At 48.9% G+C, this 23,481-nt stretch overlaps 1 protein-coding gene across 1 annotated transcript; it reads right to left on the reverse strand.

The window, feature by feature from the left end:
- Positions 1 to 997: 997 nt before the first annotated feature.
- LOC130489433 (protein kinase C and casein kinase substrate in neurons protein 2-like) lies at positions 998 to 22,127 on the reverse strand. Its single transcript, XM_056863154.1, has 10 exons — positions 22,070 to 22,127; positions 14,931 to 14,998; positions 13,165 to 13,321; positions 9,711 to 9,946; positions 8,708 to 8,869; positions 6,903 to 7,078; positions 5,974 to 6,094; positions 5,336 to 5,433; positions 1,798 to 1,892; positions 998 to 1,122 (listed from the first exon to the last, which is right to left on the reverse strand). Exons 1-10 carry the CDS (start codon positions 22,107 to 22,109, stop codon positions 1,007 to 1,009), a joined length of 1,269 nt encoding a protein of 422 aa, XP_056719132.1. The 5' UTR covers positions 22,110 to 22,127; the 3' UTR covers positions 998 to 1,006.
- Between the last annotated feature and the right edge of the window lie 1,354 nt (positions 22,128 to 23,481).

The following is a 23,481-nucleotide window of genomic DNA, read 5'->3' on the forward strand; positions in this document are numbered from 1 at the left end:
CGTTCTGTCGATAAGCATCTTACGATTTCTGTAGAACACGGCTCGGCAACGTGGAAACAACTTCCTCATTCTGTTTTTTCAGATCCCCAAGTCACAAACAGCATCTTGCGAAGTCTGATTCAAGGTTTCCAAAGAAGGTTGGCGAGACCTTGGGGGCAGGGAGTTCCCCTGTCTCAGCCAGGCAAATGAGAGCTTAAAGGCTCCTTCATTTACTGGCGTATGTGTCATAGACATGGGGGAAAGGTGTGTCAACGGGTGTGCAAACGTGTAGGTGTGCATGAGGCTGCCAGTGCATAGTACGAAAATCAAACTGGGCACGTGGGGAGGGGCTGTGGCTCAGTGGTAGAGCATCTGCTTGGCATGCAGAAGGTCCTAGGTTCAATCCCTGGCATCTCCAGGTTCAATCCCTGGCACCCACCAGGCAAGTGGGTGATGTGAAAGACCTCTGCCTGAGACCCTGGAGAGCTGCTGCCTGTCTGAGTAGACCATACTGAATTTGATGGACCAAGGGTCTGATTCAGTATAAGGCAGCTTCATGTGTTCATGTGTGTACACTCTGTGGTGTGTGGAGTGTGCTGTGTTTCTGTTGTGAACCGGGTGACGGCTGTTTATCTGTCTTTGCCTACTGCTCAGGGCTATGTACAGTCTTTGCCAAAAAAAAGTCAAACGCTGCCCCCCTGAATAAATTATGCTAACAGAGCATAACTAATTCTATACCTAGGCACACAGGGAGGGGCCAGAAGCTGTGCGAAGCAACCCTACTCCCTTCTGTTTGGTTCAGCTCGGCCCACTGGGCTTCTGAGATCTCCCCAGGCACTTTCTAAGTTAACTTTGCAGCCATAAGGACTAGAAACTAAAAACAAAACAAAAAGCGAAGAGTCTCTGGATGCTGAGCGTTGCCCAGTTCTGTGCTCAGAATAAACATAGCCCTTCAAAATTGGTGTTTGGGTATGAGATTTTCCCCCTCCCCCAGCCAGACCCCCTCCTACTACCCTAAGCCTTCTAGCTACCCTTGTACGGGTTCCACATAATTGGCAGGGTAGAGCCCCACATGCCCGCTGTCTGTCACCCCCTTGCACCAGCCTTGCTCATCTTCATCTTCCAACTTGGTAAGCAGCTCTCCTGAGAGAGAGAGAGAGAGAGAGAGAGAGAGAGACGTATAATATCACTGATAGTGGGAGGATTCAAATCACAATGATGGCTAGTATAGGGTGCCGGGGTCGGCATGCTTCTAGTCCTCATGTCTGCGGTGGTGACCTTTGCAGGCCACCTACAGAAGTCAGAAAAAAGTTCCTACCTGAAGACTGGCCTTTGGTAGGATGAAACAGGGGCCAGGGTGGGTGGGTTAGGGGAAGCCTTTAAGAGGGGAGTGGACATGTTCATGGAGGAGAGCGGTATTCATGGCTACTAGTAAAAATGGATACTACTCATGATGCATGCCTATTCTCTCCAGGATCAGAGGAGCATGCCTAATATATTAGGTGCTGTGGAACACAGGCAGGATAATGCTGCAGTTGCCTTGTTTGTGGGCTTCCTAGAGGCACCTGGTTGGCCACTGTGTGAACAGACTGTTGGACTTGATGGACCTTGGTCTGATTCAGCAGGGCTTTTCTTATGTTCTTATGAGCACGCCTATTATATTAGGTGCTATGGAACACAGGCAGGATGGAGCTGCTGCAGTCGATTTGTTTGGGGGCTTCCTAGAGGCACCTGGTTGGCCGCTGTGTGAACAAACTGCTCGTCTTGATGGGCCTTGGCCTGATCCAGCAGGGCCTTTCTTATGCTCTTATGACTCACCTGCCTTGAAGCTTAGCTCATCTGCCTCCTGGCCAGCATAGTCATACACGGCACGGACCCGCTGTCCTGACACTGAGACGGCTGTTGGCTTTGCGCTGCGGGAAGAGGTGATGATGAGACCGGAACGCCAGGCAAGCACCCCCCATTTCTGTTTTATTCTTTCCCACGTTGTGAGTTCCTTGGGGACAGGGCCCACATGAAGATGCCTTCTGCCAAGTCCATCTGGTTCCAGATGATCCGTTCTGCCTGGCAGCAGCTCCCTGGGCTCCCTTTTGCATCACTTGTTTCCTAAGGTTCTTTGGGGAGGGGCTGTGGATCAGTGGAAGAGCTTCCGCTTTGCATGCAGAAGGTCCCTGGTTCAATCCCCAGCATCTCCCATTAAAAAAAGGATCAGATAATTACCACCAAGCAATGCCAGGGTTGTTGTGCAGAGGCAGGCAATGGCAAGCTACCTCTGTTAGTCTCTTGCCTTGAAAACCCTACAGGGTTGCCATGTCAGCTGCAACTAGACGGCTCTTTACATACACACAATTACATGATGGGATGAACACATAAAGCTGCCTTATACTGAACCAGACCCTTGGTCCATCAAAGTCAGTATTGTCTACTCAGATCGGCAGCGGCTCTCCAGGGTCTCAGGCGGAGGTCTTTCACATCACCTACTTGCCTAGTCCCTTTAACTGGAGATGCCGGGGATTGAACCTGGCACATTCTGCATGCCAAACAGATGCTCTACCACTGAGCCATAGCCCCTCCCCTGTGGAATGGTATAGTATAGCCTGATTCCATCAGATCTCGCAAGCTAAGCTGGGTCGGTACCTAGATGAGAGACCACCAAGGAAGACTCTGCAGCGGAAGGCAATGGCAAAGCACCTCTGCTTAATCACTTGCCTTGAAAACACTCTGGGGTTACTCTAAGTCAGCTGTGATTCGACAGCACTTTTTATACACACAATTAGGTGATGTGGAAGACCTGAACCTGGAACCCTGGAGAGCCGCTGCTAGTCTGAGTAGACAATACTGACTTTGATGGACTGGTGGTCTGAATCAGCATACAGCAGTTTCATGTGTTTTCATGTGTGTTTAGCTAGGAGGTGCCAGGGATTGTACCTGTGGCAAGAGATTTACCACTGAGCCTTCTCCAAGATGCTTAGGTATTTCAACGGGGTTGTGCAAGGGAACTATTGATGGGATGAGGATTATGTCCCATGTTAATTAGTGTTAACTGGTTTTGCCAATTGACTTTCCTGCCTCTCAGTCAGGCAATGTGGCTTACCACATTCCTGGTTGGTGACGTGAGGGCTTGCAAAAGGACTTGCCACGAATATCGGTCATTGCAATCAATGATGTGCGTTATGTGGTATAAGGGTTTTTTATTTTTTTAAAAAAACATTGCAGTGTTCCCTATCTGTGGTCTGTGGTTCTCTTTCAAAACAATGGCTTCTACAACTTCCTTTAGATAGTTAGCAATGATTCATGGGACCTCTGGAGCTCCAAGCCTCCATTCTTTCACAGTTTGGAAACAGACTCTATGGCCAACAGATACCAAAAGCCACTTTCCCCAGGAACGTAATTCAACTGCCGCAGGCTGAAAAGATTGGGTGAAATCAGCACAGAATTCTTGAGGTGGCAAGCTACCAACTCAACATGCCAAATGCACGTGGCAATGCTGAGAAACAAACAAGTGTGTCATGTGAATACAGCAATCTCCCTGCGATGACAGTACTGCTGACTGAAATCCTGTTGTGCCTTCATCACTCACCCTCGTGCGGCTTGTAGCCCCACCCTAAATGCCTCATATCTAGTGTGTGTGTAAAGTGCTATCAAGATGCAGGTGGCTTATGATGACCCCGTCAGGTTCTCAAGGCATGAGCCTAACAGAGGTAGTTTGGCCTTCCTCAGCATAGCGAACCTGGCCTTCCTTGGTGGTCTCCCATCCAAGTACTGATCAGGGCCGACCCTGCTTAGCTTCTGAGATCTGATGAGATCGGGCTAGCCTGGGCCATCCAGGTCTCTTACCTGAACTTAAGTCTGAGGCCGGCCCCAAAATCTGAATCACATGATTTGTTACAGGGGCAAGAGCCTGTAAGCATGAGCAGAATGCCACCCATGGCTCCCTACAGAGTAGGGTTGCCAACAGGTCTGAAGAAAAATGCCCTGTCCCTTTAATAGAGGCTGAATGTTATTTAGTAGGGGATGTTCTTTACCTCCGTGTCATGAAAAGTTTCAGTGGCCCGTTTCCACGCATTAAGCTTCTGTTAGAGCAGGGGTGGGAAACGTCAGGCTCGGGGGCCGTATAAGGCCCGCGAAATCATTTGGTCTGGCCCTTCGTGGGTCCTGGCAGATCTCTAGCTCAGAAGGATTTAAGACTGGAGATCTGCCCCCTCCCGCGGGGCGTTACTGGACTGAGCTCCTTTGCCTACAAGCCCCAAGTGGCTTGTCGCTCACTCCGTCTTGTGTTTGCTGCCCTGCCTGAATCTTTTGGGCCCAGCTGGGGACGGCAGAGCTCAAAAGCGAGTCACTCTACATGGCAGACACTCGGAGCCATCTCCGGCCGTGCCTCTTGGCTGAACGTTTGACCAAATATAGCAGGCTAATTTTTAAGTTGATAATTTTGTATGGCTTGCGAATGATGTTATAAATATCCAAATGGCCCTTGGCAGAAAAAAGGTTCCCCACCCCTGTGTTAGAGGGACAGGGTGTTTTTTCTCCAGGCCTGTTGGCAACCTTGCTAAACAAGCTTTACGCCCCTCTCTGTGTTTTGCTTTTTACATGCTCTAATGTATACTGTACATTCATGCCCCTGTATGCCTGTTTCCAAGAGCCAGAAGAGCCCGGGAGCATGCGGCGAGTTGGAAGGTCTCTTGTTCAAATCTCACTTCATCCCGGAGAGCACGAGGTAATATTACCGTTTTCTCATCAATCCCCCCATCTGCAAGATGGATAAGAGAATCGTCCTGCCCTGCCTTAAACTGCCTATCTAAAGATCGTTGAGATGCCGCATGTGAAGTTCGCTGCATTCCTGAAATCTAGAGGCTTATTGACAACAATTATGTATATATCAAGGATCACAGCTTCTCCTAGTGACGGTCTGTGGTAGCGCATCCATTGACAAGGTTTCTCGCAAGCTATGAAAATGGGGTTGATACAGAACAGCGCGTGCAAGAGGGCTTTGTTTAAATTAAATCGCTTCCAGCTGACCTTAGTTTTACAGCCTCGCTGCGAAGAAGAGGATGGAGGAATGGTCAAACAATTGCTTAGCATGCGGAAAGACCCAGATTCGGTCTCCAGTATCTCAAGTAGCAAAATGGTAGCAAAGAGCCCTCTCTGCCTGACCGCTGCCAGCAGTCGGAATTTTATTTATTTCATTTGTTCCCTGCCTTTCATCCCAACCGAAATCCAAAGCGGTTTACATCCTTCTCCTTTCCGTCATGTTACTTTCGCAGCAACCCTGTGAGGTAGGTTAGGCTGAGAGAGTATGAGACTGGTTCTTCTTCTTCTTTCTCCATCTCTAACTTGGGGAGGGGACAGAACTCACCTGCTCTGGGAAGGGGCAACACTGCGTAGAGCGGCTTTCGCAGGCTCTTTGGTTTTCTTGATTTTCACCGTGGGCCGCTCCTGGTCAGGGCTCCAGCCCTGAGGGGAGAGGGGAAAAGAGGAGAAACCACTGAATTAATGACTTGAAACCAATTGACTAGACAAAAAGAAGTTTCACAGATGTAGCATTTGGGAAGAAGAAGAGTTGGTTTTTATATGCCAACTTTCTCTACCACTTAAGGGAGACTCAAACAGGCTTACAATCACCTTTCCTTCCCCTCCCTACAACAGACATCCTGTGAGGTAGGTGGGGCTGAGATAGCTCTAACAGAGCTGTAACTTGCCCAAGGTCAGCCAGCTGGCTTTGTGTCCGCCGCTCATGTGGAGGAGTGGGGAATCAAACCCGGTTCTCCAGATCAGAGTTCACCACTCCAAACCACCGCTCTTAACCACTACATCACGCTGAGAAACAAATGAATAGGCCGATAAGAATGTCTGGAAGCTTGTTGACAGGGCTTCCACTTGTATATTATCTGGCACTGTTTCTCTCTGTGCATACAGGGTGGCTGGAGATAAAAGTGTCTCTGGGAATGTGTATAATATGCTTTTCCCATTATGAAAGAAGGGAGATGTTCCCACCTCGAACTGCGGCCAGTTCATGGGCATCCCAGGTCCATATCTGTTACGCCACCATTTGAGATCCTCCTGATCGTTTATGTTCTCGATCGCTTGTTCCAAGTCGGTATAAACAGCTTGGATGCTGAATTAAAGGAAGAAAATGAACAGGAAGTGTTTTCAGATTCCATTCTACAACCTGCCTCTCTATTTACCTCCCCCAAAATGAGTAGGGTTGCCAGGTCCCTCTTCACCACCGGCAGGAGGTTTTTGGGGCGGAGCCTCAGGAGGGCAGGGTTTGGGGAGGGACTTCAATGCCACAGAGTCCAATTGCCAAAGCGGCCATTTTCTCCAGCTAGAACTGATCTCTATCAGCTGGAGATCAGTTGTAATAGCAGGAGATCTCCAGCTAGAACCTGGAGATTGGCAACCCTACTTGGCACCTTGGTGGCAACTCAAGGCAACGAAGGACGCCTTAGTGCTCCCTCTAATGACCAATAGTGGTAATGCAACCCTGGAGGGCTGACTCCCCCACTATTTTGATAGCTGTTGGCAGGACTCCCAGTCTCAACTCTGAGGCTTTGACACATGATGGTAACTTGAGAGCCCCTATAAAGGAGGGAAAGCTGCCTCCCGTGGGGATGGATCAGGAGCGGAAAGCACAAGAGAACCAGAAGATCCTGCGGGATCATTTTGAAGAGGCCATCAAGATCCTCGGTTAACCCTTTCCCACACCTGGGGTTAGGGTTGCCAGGTCCCTCTTTGGCACTGGTGGGAGCTTTTTGGGGCGGAGCCTGAGGAGGGTGGGGTTTGGGGAGGGGTGGGACTTCAGTGCCATAGAGTCCAATTGCCAAAGCCACCGTTTTTTCCAGGTGAACTGATCTCTTATTGGCTGGAGATCAGTTGTAATAGCAGGAGATCGCCAGTTATTACCTGGAGGTTGGCAACCCTACCTGGGGTCAGCGGTGACATCGAGGCGCCGGTGCAGGGCGAGGAAGGCCCCTTTGAGAAAAATGATGCGTCTCTGCTCCAGGGCTTGCCCCTGCTCGAAAACCGATTCCATTTCCTCCATGTAGCGAGGGCTGCAGCGATCAAGGTCCTGCAGGGCTTTCTCGTAACGCTCACGTACCTATGGGGAGGGGTGAAGAATTGTCAAAAGTCCCCCCTCTCTCTGAAGCCCAGGCCAACATTAATCAAATTGAAAAACGAGCCACTTTAGAAGTTCCGCAATATACAGCTGACGAAGTCACCGAAACGTGTGATGACCGGTTACACGTCCTGTTCCTTCCATTCTGGACATTCCTGAAATTCATTATTGGACCCTTTACATCCCGCAGGCTTCACCTGAAAAAATTATTCTTGAGGGGTCCTTTTTCTTTACCTTCTTATTTTTTGTTCCCCCTGCATGGGGACCTATGCTGGTTTACAAACGTGAAATTGGCTATTTATAGACTGAATACACAAGTCTGTTGGTTATCTGTAGACTGAATACATAGTCTGTTTAATATATAATTAATTTTCTGTTACATGTACTTTAAAAGTAAAATTGTTTAATTGAAAGACTGGATACTGAAGTCTGCTAGCAACGTTATTTCTTTGTAATTTTTATGGCTGTGAAGCAACAGTTGTATAGCTTATAGTGCATAGCCACACAATTTATTATAAAAAAGATTATTATAAAAAATATTTTCTATGTAATTTTTTCCCCTCTCTGATATTTCCCTTCATGGTTAATTATACTGGCTAATTTCAGCATTTTAATTGAGAGCCCACGTGCTGCCATTTCCTCTAGTTTTCATTAAATTACGGCATAGGTTTAATCTCCAATCAACCTCCAGGCAGTAGCTGGAGATCTCCCGCTATTACAACTGATCTCCAGCCGACAGAGTTCAGTTCACCTGGAGAAAATGGCCGCTTTGGCAATCGGACTCCATGGCATTGAAGTCCCTCCCCTCCCCAAACCCTGCCCTCCTCAGGCTCCGCCCCCAAAACCTCCCACCGGTAGTGAAGAGAGACCTGGCAACCCTACAAACAGGAAGTGGCTAGAAAGCATCCCACTATAAGCAGCTCATGGTTAAACCGCAGGCCTCACTTCCCCTCCCCTTCCCCCATGGCCAGGCTAGGGTTGCCAGCTGCAGGTTGGGAAATACCTGGAGATTTTGGGGGTGGAGCCTGAGGAGGGCAGGGTTTGGGGAGGGGGACTTCAATGGGGGATAATGCCACATAGTCCACCTTCCAAAGTGGCCCTTTTCTCCAGGTGAACTGATCTCTGTCGCCTGGAGATCAGTTGTAACAGCGGGGGATCTCCAGCCACCACCTGGATCTCCAGCTGGCAACCCTACTCTCAGCCTAACCTACCCCATAGGGTTGTTGCTGTGAGGATAAAATGGCGAAGGATCCAGAACGATGCTTTAAGCTGCTTTGGATCCCCAATGGAGGAAGAAGCAGGCTCTGCATCAACACAAATGCTTCCCTTGCTGATTCCGGCAGACCAAGTTGCTTTCAAAAGCACAGGAGCGGGCCGGGTGGTGTTTCTTTTCTGGCCGGTTGGCAACCCTCTGAGGGATAAGATGGCCGGCCCACAGTGTCAGCGAGCACAGGTCAACAAGCACCTTGCACAGGTGAACGTTCTGTGTTTGGAGCCACGAGCTGGTGGCCAGCCTGGCAATCCACAGAGTGACACAGTACCCTAGGTAGAAGGTCCATATTGCTCCACCGGCCCAGACACATACAGAAAGGAAGGGGGGGAAACACCCACCTTGACGGCCTCCTGGCTGCAACGCTGATGTTCTTCTCGCAGGGCGCGCTGCCGATCCGGGGGCACTTCAGGCCCCCCTGCAGCCTGAACGCCGCTCTCCCGTAGCGCTGAAATGTATTCTTTGCGACAGGCCTTGTGGTATAAAGATTTGGCTTTCTCGACCTGGACGTGTGCGGAGGAAGGGGAAGGGTGGAATAAAAGTGGGCAGACGGTCAAGAAGCAGACGCCTCGGGGTTTCTCATTCCTTCGCCAGAGAACATAGGTATCCTAGCTCCCACACCCCTTGCCCCCTATGGGAGTAGTCCCCGACATGTTGCCTGTGGGCGCCATGTAGGGTGGCCAGGTCCCTCTTTGCCACCAGCGGGAGGCTTTTGGGGCATCTGGCAACCCTAGTGACAGGAGTAAAAAGGTAAAGGTCCCCTGTGCAAGCACCGGGTCATTCCTGACCCATGGGGTGATGTCACATCCCAATGTTTACTAGGCAGACATTTTGGGCGAAAACGCACGGTCGCTTTAGCCTCCTTTATTCCCTGTTTCAGCCAGGATTCAGCCAGGATCGAATGATTTTGCCAAACGTGTGTTCGATCCTGGCTGAATCCTGGCTGAAACAGGGAATAAAGGAGGCTAAAGCGACCATGTGTTTTCGCCCTTTGTTTATGGGGTGGTTTGCCAGTGCCTTCCCCAGTCATCTTCCCTTCCCCCCCCCCCAGCAAGCTGGGTACTCATTTTACCGACATCGGAAGGATGGAAGGCTGAGTCAACCTTGAGCCGGCTCCCTGAAACTGACTCCCGTCGAGATTGAACTCAGATCATGAGCAGAGCTTGGACTGCAGTACTGCAGTTTTTACCACTCTGCACCACGGGGCTCAGTGACAGGAGAGTGATCATAAAATTATGGTAAGGCCTGGCCTCCTTTCCACAGCACCCAGGAGCCCTGATTCCCATGCCTCAGTTTCTTTGATCTGCTAGGATCTTGGTGTCTGCTCCTAGGGGTCCCCCCTACCTTCTTCAGCTTCTTGGTCCAGGGTTTCTGTGCCTTCTGGAAGCCACTTTCCAGCTCACAGGCCTCCTTGAAGCCCCCAAACAGCTTGCGGTGATAGGAGTCATGCTGCCAGGACCGGATGCGCGCGGCATCCTCCGAGACCAAAGCCCTTTGCATCTCCATGTGGAGCCGACTCAGCTGCTCGGAGGCTCCCAAGAACGCTTGCCAAGCCCGGAGCAAGGAGCCATACAATGGACCTGCGTTTTGGGGAGGGAGGGGATAAGAAAAGGTATTGCTAATGTCTTCAGATTTCATATTTTGCTTTTTTCTGACAGCAAAACCCACAAAGCCAAGAGATTATCATGGATTACAGCGTTGTGAAATTGTAACCGTTACGCTTCCTTTAAGAGCCAAGGTTACAAATTGAGATAAACATGTGGAGGCCATTTAAAATCACTCTATGTTGACATCTGTTACCATCTGGTAATAGGGTTGCCAGCTCTGGTTTGGGAAATACCTGGAGATTTTTGGGGCGGAGCCTGAGGAAGGCGTGGTTTGGGGAAGGTAGGGACTTCAATGCCATAGAGTCCAATTGCCAAAGTGGCCATTTTCTCCAGGTGAACTGATCTCTATCGACTGGAGATCAGCCGTAATAGCAGGAGATCTCCAGCTAGTACCTGGAGGTTGGCAACCCTGTCTGATAACCTGTTCATTTGCAGTAGCTCCTTACATCAATGGGGCTGTTTTCTACCAGGGTTTGTGGTGATATGAAGATTTTCTCACTCTTATCTTGACCTGGAGAGTGTGCATGAGATATGAGATAATGAGGAAGGCCAACTTGGTGATAATCAAACCCTCAATGAAATTTTATCTGGAGCACTACTAAATTCTAATAAACATGTGGTGAAAAGTAAGTAAATAAAAGTGGAGGGGAGGAGGAATCATAAACTGCAAGAAATGAAGGTAGCCCCCTCTTTAAGGTCACCTCTTGCATTTTGTACAAAATGATCCAGCTACACCTGAGCACATATGGCTATAACTGTGAAGCGCTTACTGCTAGATGGCTAGGGCTGCCAGCTCAGGGTTGGGAAATACCTGGAGATTTTGGGGGCAGAGCCTGAGGAGGACGGGGTTTGGGGAGGGGAGGGACTTCAGTGCCATAGAGTCCAATTGCCAAAGCCACCGTTTTCTCCAGGTAAACTGATCTCTATCAACTGGAGATCAGTTGTAATAGCAGATCTCCAGCTAGTACCTGGAGGATGGCAACTCTACAGATGGCATCAACCTGACCAGCTGTGAGTTCACTTTGTGTGGCAAAATATGCTTCTGGTGCACAGATCACTGTCTGAGAAGTAGAAAGGGCCTCAAGAATACAGATCATGTCCGAGAAGCAAGAAGCAGCAGAAGAAGAAGAATTGGTTTTTATATGCAGACTTTCTCCACCACTTAAGGGAGACTCAAACAGCCTTACAATCACCTTCCCTTCCTCTCCCCACAACAGACACCCTGTGAGGTAGGTGGAGCTGAGAGAGTTCTAAGAGAGCTGTGACTAGCCCAAGGTCACCCAGCTGGCTTCGTATGTAGGAGTGGAGAAACGAATCCAGTTCACCAGATTCGCCTCCCCCGTTCATGTGGAGGAATGGGGAATCAAACCCGGTTCTCCAGATCAGACTCCACCTCTCCAAACCACTACACCACGCTGTCTGTTCATTTTTATCCCATCCTTCCTCCCAGGAGCTCAGAACAGCATACATGGCACTTCCTGCCTCCATTTTAGCTGCACAATAACCCTGCAAGGTAAATTAAGCTGAGACACCCCGAGGGGGATTTGAACTTGTCTCCCCCTGACTGCACACGTTTAAGGTCAAAGACAAGGAAACTGAAATTGTTGAAGATGTTCTATTCCTTGGCTGAATCATCAACCAAAAGGGGGTCTGTACCCAAGAAATCAGAAGGCAATTGCGTCTGGGAAGGACAGCCATGAAGGAGCCACAAAAGATCCTTAAGTGTAAGGATGTGTTGCTGGCAGCCAAGATCAAGATAATTCATAGCATAGTTTTCCCCATTACTATGCATGGGTGTGAAAGTTGGACAATGAAGAAAGCTGACGGGACTGTAATCCTGTATAAGTATAATTAGAGCCAATAAGAAACAACTATTGATTATCTAAGAATAATATTGCATATATTTTAAGGTGTTTAATAATAAGCAGGACATAGTGATCAAGAAAATAACTTGTTTTACGATTATGCTAAATTGCTATCTAATATAAGTATTCGTAATGTAGATATGTTGAATATATTGCCTATGTTAATTACCGTATTTTTCGCTCCACAAGACACACTTTTTTCCTCCTCAAAAGTGAGGGGAAATGTCCGTGCGTCTTATGGAGCGAATGTGTGCACAGAGCCGGCTGGGCGCGCTGGAATGACGCGAGCTGGCTCTGTGCGCCCCGCTGGGAGCCAGCTGGGAGGCGGGCGGGGCGCACAGAGCCGGCTCGCATCATTCCAGCGCGAGCCGGCTTTCCCCGCCCCGACGGCCAGCTGGGGGGCATGCGCACGTGCCCAGCCGGCATTCGCTCCATAAGACAAGTTTTTAGAGGAGGAAAACAACATTTTTTCTTGTTTTCCTCGTCTAAAAACTAGGTGCATCTTATGGAGCGGTGCGTCCTATGGAGCGAAAAATACGGTAGTGGTCATTTAAAGAAAACTGAAGACTAGGTTTTAAGGGGTATAACAATAAGTATGGTATACATGAATTAAAAAAAACTATTAAGTGTTATTTTTTTTAAACCCGCTTTTTAAATTCCATATAAGTTAACTTTTGATATCAGCAAATTGAGTTTAATTCTATTAACTATTCACTGATATGAAAGTATAATCTTTTAGTAAAGTAAAATATATAGATAAATATATAGCAGGTCGATGTAGTTTTAACTAATCAATATTATGCTGTGTAAGCATTTAATAGTTTTATATAAATCCAGGTTAGAAGGATTATAAACCCATTCTAGTTATTCACAAACAGTAACTTGTCCTAGAGATGTATTGACAGGCAGAATTGTTATGTCGTGTGGTTTGTATGTTTTTTGTTGTATGTTGTTGTATGTTTTATAATATGTTGGGGAAAATATTTAATTAAAAAAACTAGTAAGTGGTATAATATAGTATAATCAAAGGATATTGGAGCTATTTTAACACAGATTTTAATGCGGGGACTATTAATAGATGAAATTAGTAGTGTGTATATTTCCTGGGATTAAAAAAGGATAGCAGACTGCCAACTTTAGGTACAATTTGTTTTCAAGATGATATTACCTTGAAATACAATATTTCAACAATATTTGTATATCATAAACGCATATCCGTCTTTCTGTCATCTTTTCCCACCACGCTCCTTCTTCTGAAACTGTATTGTGAAAGCAGACTCATTTATACAGTAAGAACGGTTTTGAAAGAAGGGCATAGCAACTCACTCGCATCCACGAGGGGCCGCCACTTGCGAGTCCACTCCTCCATCTGCAAAGCGTAACCGCGTTCAATCTTTGCCCTCTCCTGGAAACACGTGAAAATCTGGTCGCAGACTCGGTACCCATCGTCCAGGCGTTTGACTGTGCTGTGATAGTGGTTGGGCTACAGGAGGGTGGGAAAGGAACAGACAGGGAGCTGTTTCAGCTGCCGTGGTTGGACCCCACCCCCTTTCGAAACAATGCTGGGGACGTTAGCATCTTTCAAAGAATCACAGAATCCTGGATGTCGAGACTGCTAAATTAGCCAGCCTTTTCGGATTCCCCTCCCACTAGACCAAAAGAAGGCAGAAGGTAGTGAAATGGGGGACCATCCCATTCCATGCCCTGCTGATTGCTGGGATTCTTGGAGTGGATGCTGGAACAGTGACCTCACTTTGATCTGAGCCCGCACTTCTTATGTTCTTAAGCAATAGCGCAGTCTCAGGATCACCGCACAGATTGGTTAAAGATCCTGTGTATTCTTGCCCTGCCCCGGATGATCCAGATTAGTCCAATTTCATCAGATCTTCAAAACTCTAAGCAGAGTCAGGCCTGATTAGTACTTGGACGGGAGACCACCAAAGAAGTTCAGGGTCGCTACGCAGAGGCAGGAAATTCTCTTGCTTTGCAAGACCTTATGGGTTTGCCATAAGTCATCTGCCACTTGACAGCACTTTCTACCATCATGTATTCCTAATTATTTAACTTTTAAAAATTAGTGGAGCACAGAAATCATAGTTTTTTTAAAATGGTAGACCTAGGGTTGCCAGATCTCTCTTTGCTACCTGCGTGGAACATGAAAACTATCCTTTATATTCAAGTCCAGTCATGTATTGTGTGTGTGAAGTGCCTTCAAGCCGCAGCCGACTTATGGCGACCCTTTTTGGGCTTTCATGGCAAGAGACTAACAGAGGCTGACCCTGCTTAGCTTCTGAGATCTGACGAGATCAGGCTAGCCTGGGCCATCCAGGTCAGGGCAGTCATGTATTACTGAAGCTGAAATTGATGAATACTGTTGAGGACTGAGGAAGAACTTTTACTGAAGAATTTTGAAAAGGCCGTATCCCCCTTTCATCTGTAAAAAATATTACTTCAACATTACATCTATGAAGATACATCTTGGATTTTGAGATGAACGATAGATAGATAGATAGATAGATAGATAGATAGATAGATAGATAGATAGATAGATAGATAGATAGATAGATAGAGGATTGATTGTATAGATTGTTTATCACTTTGTGACATATTGAGATTTGGTAGCTTTTGAATAGATTATTTTTGCACCTTATATTATAGTTGTGTCGCTCTTGTACCCATTTTCTAACTTTGTTGTATTGGTACAGTGGTGTCTGCTTTGTTCTCACAACTACCTGGAGGTTGTCAACCCTAGGTAGACCAGACAGGACAGGTCAACCCACCCCAGCACTAGACTATACCAGTTCCCAAGTGTCTAAAATCTCACACTCCCTTACCCTGAATCCACATCTTCTCCAATAACGTAGGAATCCTGATTCCCAAAATCCTTGGTCCATCCTGCAAGATTTGCCAGAAAACCTCTCCTGTGTCATCCAACCTGCATTCTGGTGCACCGGGTGCATCTTCTCCAACCTGCATTCTGGTGCACCGGGTGCATCTTCTGTCCAAACGGTGGTCCTGACAGGTCAGTCGGTGTTTCAGCAGAGCCCCACCCACCCACCTGACAGGTTACGTCAGCCTTTTCAGCCACTTACCATCCAAAAGCTGTTGGTCGTGGGCTCGTCTAAAGCGACTTCACTGTATATAACCGACATGGTATCACCTACAGAGGGAACAGGTGTCAGGGTTGAGGCCGCACAAACACCACAACAAGAAAATATCTTTTTTTAAAAAAAGAAAAGAAAAACGTTGTGCACTCCCCAGTTACTCGAGTCTTGAGAAATTCCACAGGCAGCACTGCCAGGGTTGGTTATAGGCCTTGGTTTCCCCATGGGTCGAACAGCATATCCTGGGCCTCTTCACCACGGGTGGGAGTTTTGGGGGCAGAGTCTGAGGAGGGCGGGGTTTGATGAGGGGAGGGACTTCAATGCCATAGAGTCCAATTGCCAAAGCAGCCGTTTTCTCCAGGTGAACTGATCTCTATCAGCTGGAGATCAGTTGGAATAGCAGGAGATTTCCAGCTAGTACCCGGAGGTTAGCAACCCTATGGGGACCCCTGCGAGTCAGAAAAAAATGACCAAGGAGGCTCCACAACTGACAGAATGGATTACAAAATTGCACAAGTTCGCAACTATGTCAAGATTAACACATTTTCTTTGTAGAAAGCTTATTGATGATTATAAGCAGAGATGGCAATTATTCTTTGACAGATGCGTCTGAGATAATCATGTCTGAAATGTGAGATTAGGGGCAGGAATGAATAAGATTTGAAAGACAGCTCTATAGATTTGATCATAGTATTTTTATTAAGTAGACTTAGAGGCACTAATAATGTTATCTTAATAATGTTATAATTTCAGGTCACTGTATATTTGAGTAATGAATTCTTTAGCTGAGTTTGAAATTTACATAAGAGATCTTATTGCGGGATGAGAAATGATTTTTTGCGGGGGGGTGGCGGCGGCACGGAACTAACAAATGAAATGTCAGATTTACCCTTTTGGTTTTTCCCCCTTTTCTTTCTGTATCCCCTTATAGAAAATAAATAAAATTTATTTTAAGAAAGAAAGAAAGAAAGAAAGAAAGAAAGAAAGAAAGAAAGAAAGAAAGAAAGAAAGAAAGAAAGAAAGAAAGAAAGGAAGGAAGGAAGGAAGGAAGGAAGGAAGGAAGGAAGGAAGGAAGGAAGGAAGGAAGGAAGGAAGGAAGGAAGGAAGGAAGGAAGGAAGGAAGGAAGGAAGGAAGAAAGAAAGAAAGAAAGAAAGAAAGAAAGAAAGAGTGCTATGAAATGGTGCTCCTTCTCTACAAGAGCTACAGGATATGCTTGACCATGATCCAGGTTGGACTTCATGTGACCAGACTTGATTTTCCCTCAGCCACACAGCAGCTGTGGGGAACTGTCATCCCCGGGTGCCACAGGGCCAGTTCCGAGCAGGACCCCTGCACCAGGGGAGGTGGGGTCTTTTCCTCCACCCCCCTCCCGCCCAGTTTTCCTGAGCCAAACTGGCTCTGGGTTGGCATTCTTGCCCCATTGCAGGGCTGTGTGTCACTGGGGCGAAAAATGACCCAGGACCATTTTGGCTGGAGAAAACAGCACGGGAGGAAGACCCCTGGTGCTTAGGGTCGCCAGCTGTGGGTTGGGAAATACCTGGAGATTTGGGGGGGTGGAGTCTGAGGAGGGCGGGGTTTGGAGAGGGGAGGGACTTCAATGCCATAGAGTCCAATTGCCAAAGCAGCCATTTTCTCCAGGTGAACTGATCTCTATCACTTGGAGATCTATCACCTGGAGATCAGACCCACTCCAAATGGGTCCCTGCAACATTTGGGAAAGAAAGTTCCCCATGGCTGCCATGAGGCTGCGGGAAAAGCAAGTCAGGACAGAAGACCCCTGACGTGACTTGTGGCCGAACATATTGAGCAGCGCGGCCCTACAAACATGATTGAAATCGGGCACCAGGTGAATGGGAATTCAGGAGAACCCGCAGCTAATGTGTGACTGTTACCCAGGACTCGCTGTGGGACCCAGGGCCAGATCTGTGCTTTTCATCATGCGTGGATCATCTTGACCCAATCTGAACCTGGATTTCCAGGCCCTGGTCCAACCCTCTAACCACTACACCACAGAGGCCTGGTAAGGGAACATAGATGGGGTCCCAATTTGCCCGCTGTGACAGCGGAATGCGACCTGCCAAAGTAAGGGGAAAGGAAATTAGAGTGAAATGCGTCGGAAGAAGAGGCTCCTTCCAGTATCTTCTGCCGCGTCGACTGATTTCCCTCAACCCCTGCAGATTCGGAATATAAATTTGACCAAAAAAAGCAGCTTCAGGAATGCTGAACGGCAGCTTCAGGAATACTGAATACCAAACGGCAAAAAAGAGAGAGAGCTGAATTCACGTGTAACAGAAATAATCCTTTTTAGAAAATGCAAATAATTTAAAGGGAAGCCGACCCCCTCGTGAACTGTGGAAAAATGCAAAATGAATTTTAGTGCAGAATATTCGGCCGCAGGAGGGTGACCGGTCAGCTCACTTGGCTACTACAATCCACGTTTCAATAGTGTCCCCCATCCCACCCCACCCCGGGGTTCTCAAATGACACTATTTCTCTGGGCATGGCTGGTCGGCTGTTTCCCTCTTTCTCATTTCTCCCTTAACTCAATCCCCCCCCCCCAATTCCCAACCAGTCTGCCAAGGGAACTTGGACCGCATCACTTGGGAAAGGAGGGAGTCTCTGACAGGCCTTTTGTCTTCACCGCCGGGTGGAAAAGCCATTGGAAAGGGGGAGGGGGGGTGGGTGGGCCGGGAGGCTGCAGATGAGGAGACATGTGTTTGCAGTTAGCTGGACCGCAGGCTGGAGAAATAAATAGCAGATTGCAGAGAAAAAGGCCGCGCGGCAGCCGCGTGGTCCCAGGCGCGCATTCTTAGCGAGGCCCAAATCGCAGGCTCTGGTCCTCTCCGGAAGAGGGGCCGAGCAGAGAAATGCGGCCCCCCAAAGGCTCGAAAACTTCCTCTCTTCCACTCCCCTTTCAGAAATCGGCTTTCAAACTGAGCCATAAAAATATTAATTGGGAGGAACTCGGTTTTTACAGGAGGAGAAATGTGCTTCCTGACCCCAGAACAGAACCTCCTCCCAGTAAAAGCTTGCAAGTCCGCACATCTAGGAGTGTGAGAAAATGCAACGGAGAGACCCTAGAAATAGGGTTGCCCGGTCCCTCTTTGCCACTGGCAGGAGGTTTTGGGGGCGGAGCCTGAGGAAGGCGAGGTTTGGGGAGGGGAGTGACTTCAATGCCATAGAGATGCCGGGGATTGAACCTGGGACCTTCTGCATGCCGAGCAGATGCTCTACCACTAAGCCACGGCCCCTCCTCCCAAAAGCTACACCCTTCCCCTGCTGCTCGTGCTCAGTTGCCTGCACCCCCTTTCCCCAAAAGCACTGGCCAGTGTGTGTGGCTGGGGGTGCTGCTGCCGTTGCCGCCCTGAGTGCCACCACAGCGTGCCACCCACGTGCCCTTCTTCAATGACGCTGGGCAGTTTGGAGAACGGGTACAAACAGGTGGCAGAGGAGGTGCGAGGGTGGGGATCAGCAGCAGTGTGCCCCACCAGACATCCTGGGCCCTGGCAGCTGCCCTGCCTCGGGGTATGCCAACACCGGCCCTGCCCACTGGGGAGAAAAGTAGGGTTTAAATGAAGTAAATGAATAAAAATTAGGGTTGCCAACCTCCAGGTGGTGGCTGGACATCTCCTGCTATTTAGGGTTGTCATTTCCTCTTGCCACTGGTGGGAGGTTTTGGGGGCAGAGCCTGAAGAGGGCGAGTTTGGAGAGGGGAGGGACTTCAGTGCCATAGAGTCCAATGGCCAAAGCAGCCATTTTCTCCTGGTGAACTGATCTCTATTGGCTGGAGATCAGTTGTAATAGTGGGAGATCTCCACCTAGTACCTGGAGGTTGGCAACCCTACCGCTATTAGAACTGATCCCCAGCTGATAGAGATCAGTTCACCTGGAGAAAATGGCCGCTTTGGCAATGGCCGCTTTGGCCACTGGACCATAGAGTCTATTGGACTCTATGGAAGTCCCTCCCCTCCCCAAACCCCGCCCTCCTCAGGCTCCGCCCCCAAAATCGCCAGGTATTTCCCAACCCGGAGCTGGCAACTCTAATAAAAATAATGCTTGGGTTTGAATTGTAAATACACTAAATATCCCACAACTTAAAACACCGCTGTTCAGAGAAATCCATTCTACCTGACATTTTGAATGCCAAACCTATTCCTATCCCTGGCCCCTTTATCTGGGGAAGGGTGTGTGTTTGTTCTCCCTTCTGCTTCACCTCTGCTTCTTTCAGTTCCCCTTCTCAGCACTACGACCCATCCCTGCGTTTTAATTCCATTTTGGCTCTGGCCGGTTTTTCCACAAGCTGAAAAGCTGGAAAAATATCGAGGAGGAAAGAAGGCCGGAGCAGCTGTGGTTGGCAGGAGTGCATCTGGCTGGGGAGGACGGCGCGGGGTGTGTTGCGAGGAAACAGGCTCCCCTCTGCCTTTCCTAACCTTTGGCTTCAAGAAATTTTGGGTTTCCATCCAGGAAAGTGAAGAATGCGAAAGACGAAAAATGGCAGGGATGGGGGACCGCCAAATTGTGGCCATCTCCATCCTACCTAAATGGGGGGGGGGGGCAGTTTCTAAGGCCTGCCATTTCAGTACAGCTCAGCATTCCTAAATCTGTGTGTTTGCACATATGCTCAGTTTTCTTCCTTTTATTATGAAACACCAAGCTACCAAATATGGGGTATATGACACCGAAGTGGGCCATGACACTTTTGATGTCCCTGACCAAAGCTAGCCAAAGTTTGCCCGGATTAACTTGGTCCATCCCCCATTTAGCAGCTTTCAATAGCTGTTTCTGGACATCTTCGAGATCGCAGAACTCCCGAACCACCTAACTTCCCAAAAGCATCCATCCAGGGCCTCTATAGTCCCCCAAACTCGAACGGATATCTTAAAACAACTAGACAACACTCCACAAATTCGAGCTCCCTCACAGACACCTCACATTTTACAGCTACCCCTAAAATTGCAAAGAAAATACACGCAATCCGATGATGCACCATTCGCTTACACCAGAGAGGCATTAATGCACCAGGATCCCCTCCAACTAACCCCAGTACCCAACTTACGATGTGCTCTTTGCGTGTGCCACATCACAGCTACCACATCTGCAATCCACAAAGCCCACGGCCACCGTGTCCAGCTCTCCCACTACCAGCCGAGTCCCCACAAACTGGAGACTCCCCGCCAGCATCCATTCCACAGCCCCACTGAAAATCCAGTTTTAAACTCAATCCACAGCTGCAGATTTTCCTTCAATTTTTCTGTCCCCCTCAAACAATCTTTACCACCAGCACAACCCCCAACATTACGCGTCTTAACAAAACAGACCAAAATGTGATTTTGGGTAGAATGACGGGGACAGTTCCTGGAAAGTAAATATTAGATGCCCCTCTTACGTGTGATGTGTGAGATTGGTTAGCCCCCCCGCCCACAATTTCATCCCAGTCCATGCCTTTCTTATAACCCTGTGCTCCCTCCACCGATATTCCCCATGTGTCTATTTTCATCCAATTCTAATGCACACCCTGCAGTTTCTGTGTGTGTGTGTGTGTGTGTGTGTAAAGTGCCGTCAAGTCGCAGCCGACTTATGGCGACCCCTTTTGGGGTTTTCATGGCAAGAGATTAACAGAGGTGGTTTGCCAGCACCTTCCTCTGCGCAGCAACCCTGGTCTTCCTGGGTGGTCTCCCATCCAAATACTAACCAGGGCTGACCCTGCTCAGCTTCCGAGATCTGACGAGATCAGGCTAGCCTGGGCCATCCAGGTTCTGGACCCCCCCCTTAATTCCCCCCCTGCCACCCCATTTCTTTTTTGGCCTCAGCAAATGCCCCATCTTGCAATTCTCCTCCCTGCTGGGGGCAAGGGAAACTTACCCTCCGAAGGGGCCCCCATCCTGTCTCCTCCTGCCCCCAAATCAACAGCTGGTGGCAACTCTGAGTGGGATGGTGGAGCGGAGAGAAGCGTGGGGCAGGTGCCAGGGAGGACTTAGCCGTGCCGCTCTCCCTCTGCTGCTGTCTCTCTCGCATTCCCGCCGGCTCGCTAGTTCTCCATCCGAGCCTGCCACACTCACTAATTCGCAGCGCCCTCCCTCCCTCGCATTAACTCCATCCAGCGAAATCCACTGTTTATTCATCCATCTCCAAAGACTCCCCCCTTTAACGTGTAACCCAATCCCCCTTCTCCTTCCTTTCCTTGGATTTCTCTGTCCGCTCATCCCCAAATATACTAGTTCCTTCTTTCGTCATCTCTTTTGACGAGTCCTTGTTAGGTTTAACTCCTCTTCCCTGTTCCTCAAACCACTGATTCATTTCCCCTCTTCTGATACCATTTTCTTTCCGTCTGTCCGTCTAGGAATAGCCGGCTCTCTCGTCTATACCATGAAATAAGAGAGCCATCTCCGTGCATATGATATGTCGATCCGATAAAACGGTTGGGACCCTCCCTCTTCTTGTGGAAACTTTCCCCCAGGCCTCAAATCTGCCTGGTCCAGTACTCAATAAATAGCATAAGCCCCAAGAAAACTGCTCATCTTCATGGGGCCCCACGAATGTTCTTTATTGCTGTTGCTGCCACATGGCTACCCCTCTGGCTTTTGTCCCAAGGCAGGGAGCCTGAATCAATAAAGAGATCTTCCCATTTGCATCAGTACAAGTTGCTTTTTTGTCACCCTTTAATATTTTTCTCCCTCCCCGCTGCCCCCAACATCCTTCGTTGCGCTGCGTTTTCAAAAACAACGTGCATCCTTTCCTCCAAATCCATTAGGGCGGCACTGAGAAATCTTCATACCTGTACTTTCGAGATGCAAACCTCCCCTCTTGATCGCATTTATCTTTACAAAAATGCTGGGGCCGGGGAGAATAAGATCACGACAGTTTCCTTTTCACTGGTAGGGAAATCTGACAATGAGAACTAGCGCCTTTGCCCAGCGAGGAGGAATCTGAACCCAGCGCTCTGGCCGACTCGCTCACATGCACCCCTTTTCATTATGCGCTCCTCATAACCCTTTGCGCTCACCGCCCTCCTCCTTGCAACGCCTCCCTCTCTTGCCGTTCTGCTCTCTCCCTCTTTTATTTTCCCTGCACCCTTTTCACGCGCGTTTCTCCTCCCACCCCGTTCCCTTGCGCCAGTTCCACTCACCCTTTCCCCCTTTCTCTTTCTCTCCCTCCTTTTCTTTCATGCCGCTGCCTTCAGTCCAGAAGACCCCCGAGGCTGGAAAGAGGATGGATTAGGCCTGGAAAATTCCCAGCTGGGGAATGTCAAAACTTCAGAAGGGAATAGGAGGGGGGGGGTGACATGCATGCTCTGATTAACCCTTTGCCGCTTAAGCCATCGGTCCCAGTCGTCTCAGGCCCCCCACCCCCCCAAGGCACGGAGGCACTGCTGTGCAAAAGCTCCCAGGGCTACCTTTGCCACGCAGTGACCCTGGCTGGCGAGAGAGCAGTTTCCTACGTGCTGTCCCGGCACATTCCTGGCCTCTCCACGCCCTGACAGCTGCCACAGCTGCACCCCTGGACCTTTTCCAAAACTTGGGGGAGTGTGGTTCTTCTATTCCAGGGCGACGTCGCATGCATGCGGGCAGGCAGCAGATCTCAAATGTTTTACTGAAGCGGTGATACAGGGAGGGGGCCTGTCGCTCGCCAGCAGATTTTTCTCTTTGTTCTGGACCCCAGCAGTAAAAATCCACTGCAGTTATTTGAGCTACGTTCTCTAAGGGAATCTAAAATTCTTAAGTACCGGCGAGGTGAATCTAAAAATCAGGACGCCCGGGGCGTTGTAAAAGCAACAAAATTAGACCAGTCACTAATACCTGTGTGTTTCTATCCTGGCATTCAGAATTTTTGTTCTGTGTGTACACACAGTTTGTTTGTTTGTGTGTTTGTGGTTGTATTTTGGGGTTTTTTTTGGCAAGAATCGGAGAAGGAAGACGGCAACATTTGGAACAGTTCCTGGAAGGATTTTTAAGGATGGGGAACAGAAGCAACCAGTTTCTACGTCCGTGAGCGTTCCAACCCCTTACTGCAGGGAGTCCAATTCATTCCTCCGCCTTGAGCAAAAATTGGCTCGCATGGTTCTTAGAGATTTCTTTCCTCAGTCATGGGGACAGGGCACTCAGTAAAACAAAATCTTGCACCTCCAACGTCTCCAAATTCGAGATATTTGGTGTTGTATTCTGTGTGTTGGCAGGATGGTCACACAGAATCCTAGCCTTCCTGCGAATCGTCTTCTGCAGGATAGATTCCGCACCTCTCCGCAATGGCCCTCTCGGCCCAGTCCCGCCACCGGAGAACATCACACTGGGCTATACACAAAGCCCCACACTGTCCCCAGAGAACAGAACGAAAAGGAAAAGAGTGGGGTGCCACCGCAGCTTCTTTCAATCTGGCTTGTCAGTGGTCACCCAAACCTATAAATATCCCCCCATCAGTCTCTCCCACACCCGTCGCCTGGCTCAGCCTCTGGGGGCAGGAATTCACAAGCTGTCTATTTTGGGGGAGGTTTCTGGTTTCAGCAGCTGCCATTTTGAGGGCATGAATAACCTGGGGCGGTTC

The sequence above is a fragment of the Euleptes europaea genome, chromosome 18 (assembly GCF_029931775.1).
Source record: "Euleptes europaea isolate rEulEur1 chromosome 18, rEulEur1.hap1, whole genome shotgun sequence".
NCBI classification, from domain to species: Eukaryota; Metazoa; Chordata; class Lepidosauria; order Squamata; family Sphaerodactylidae; genus Euleptes; species Euleptes europaea.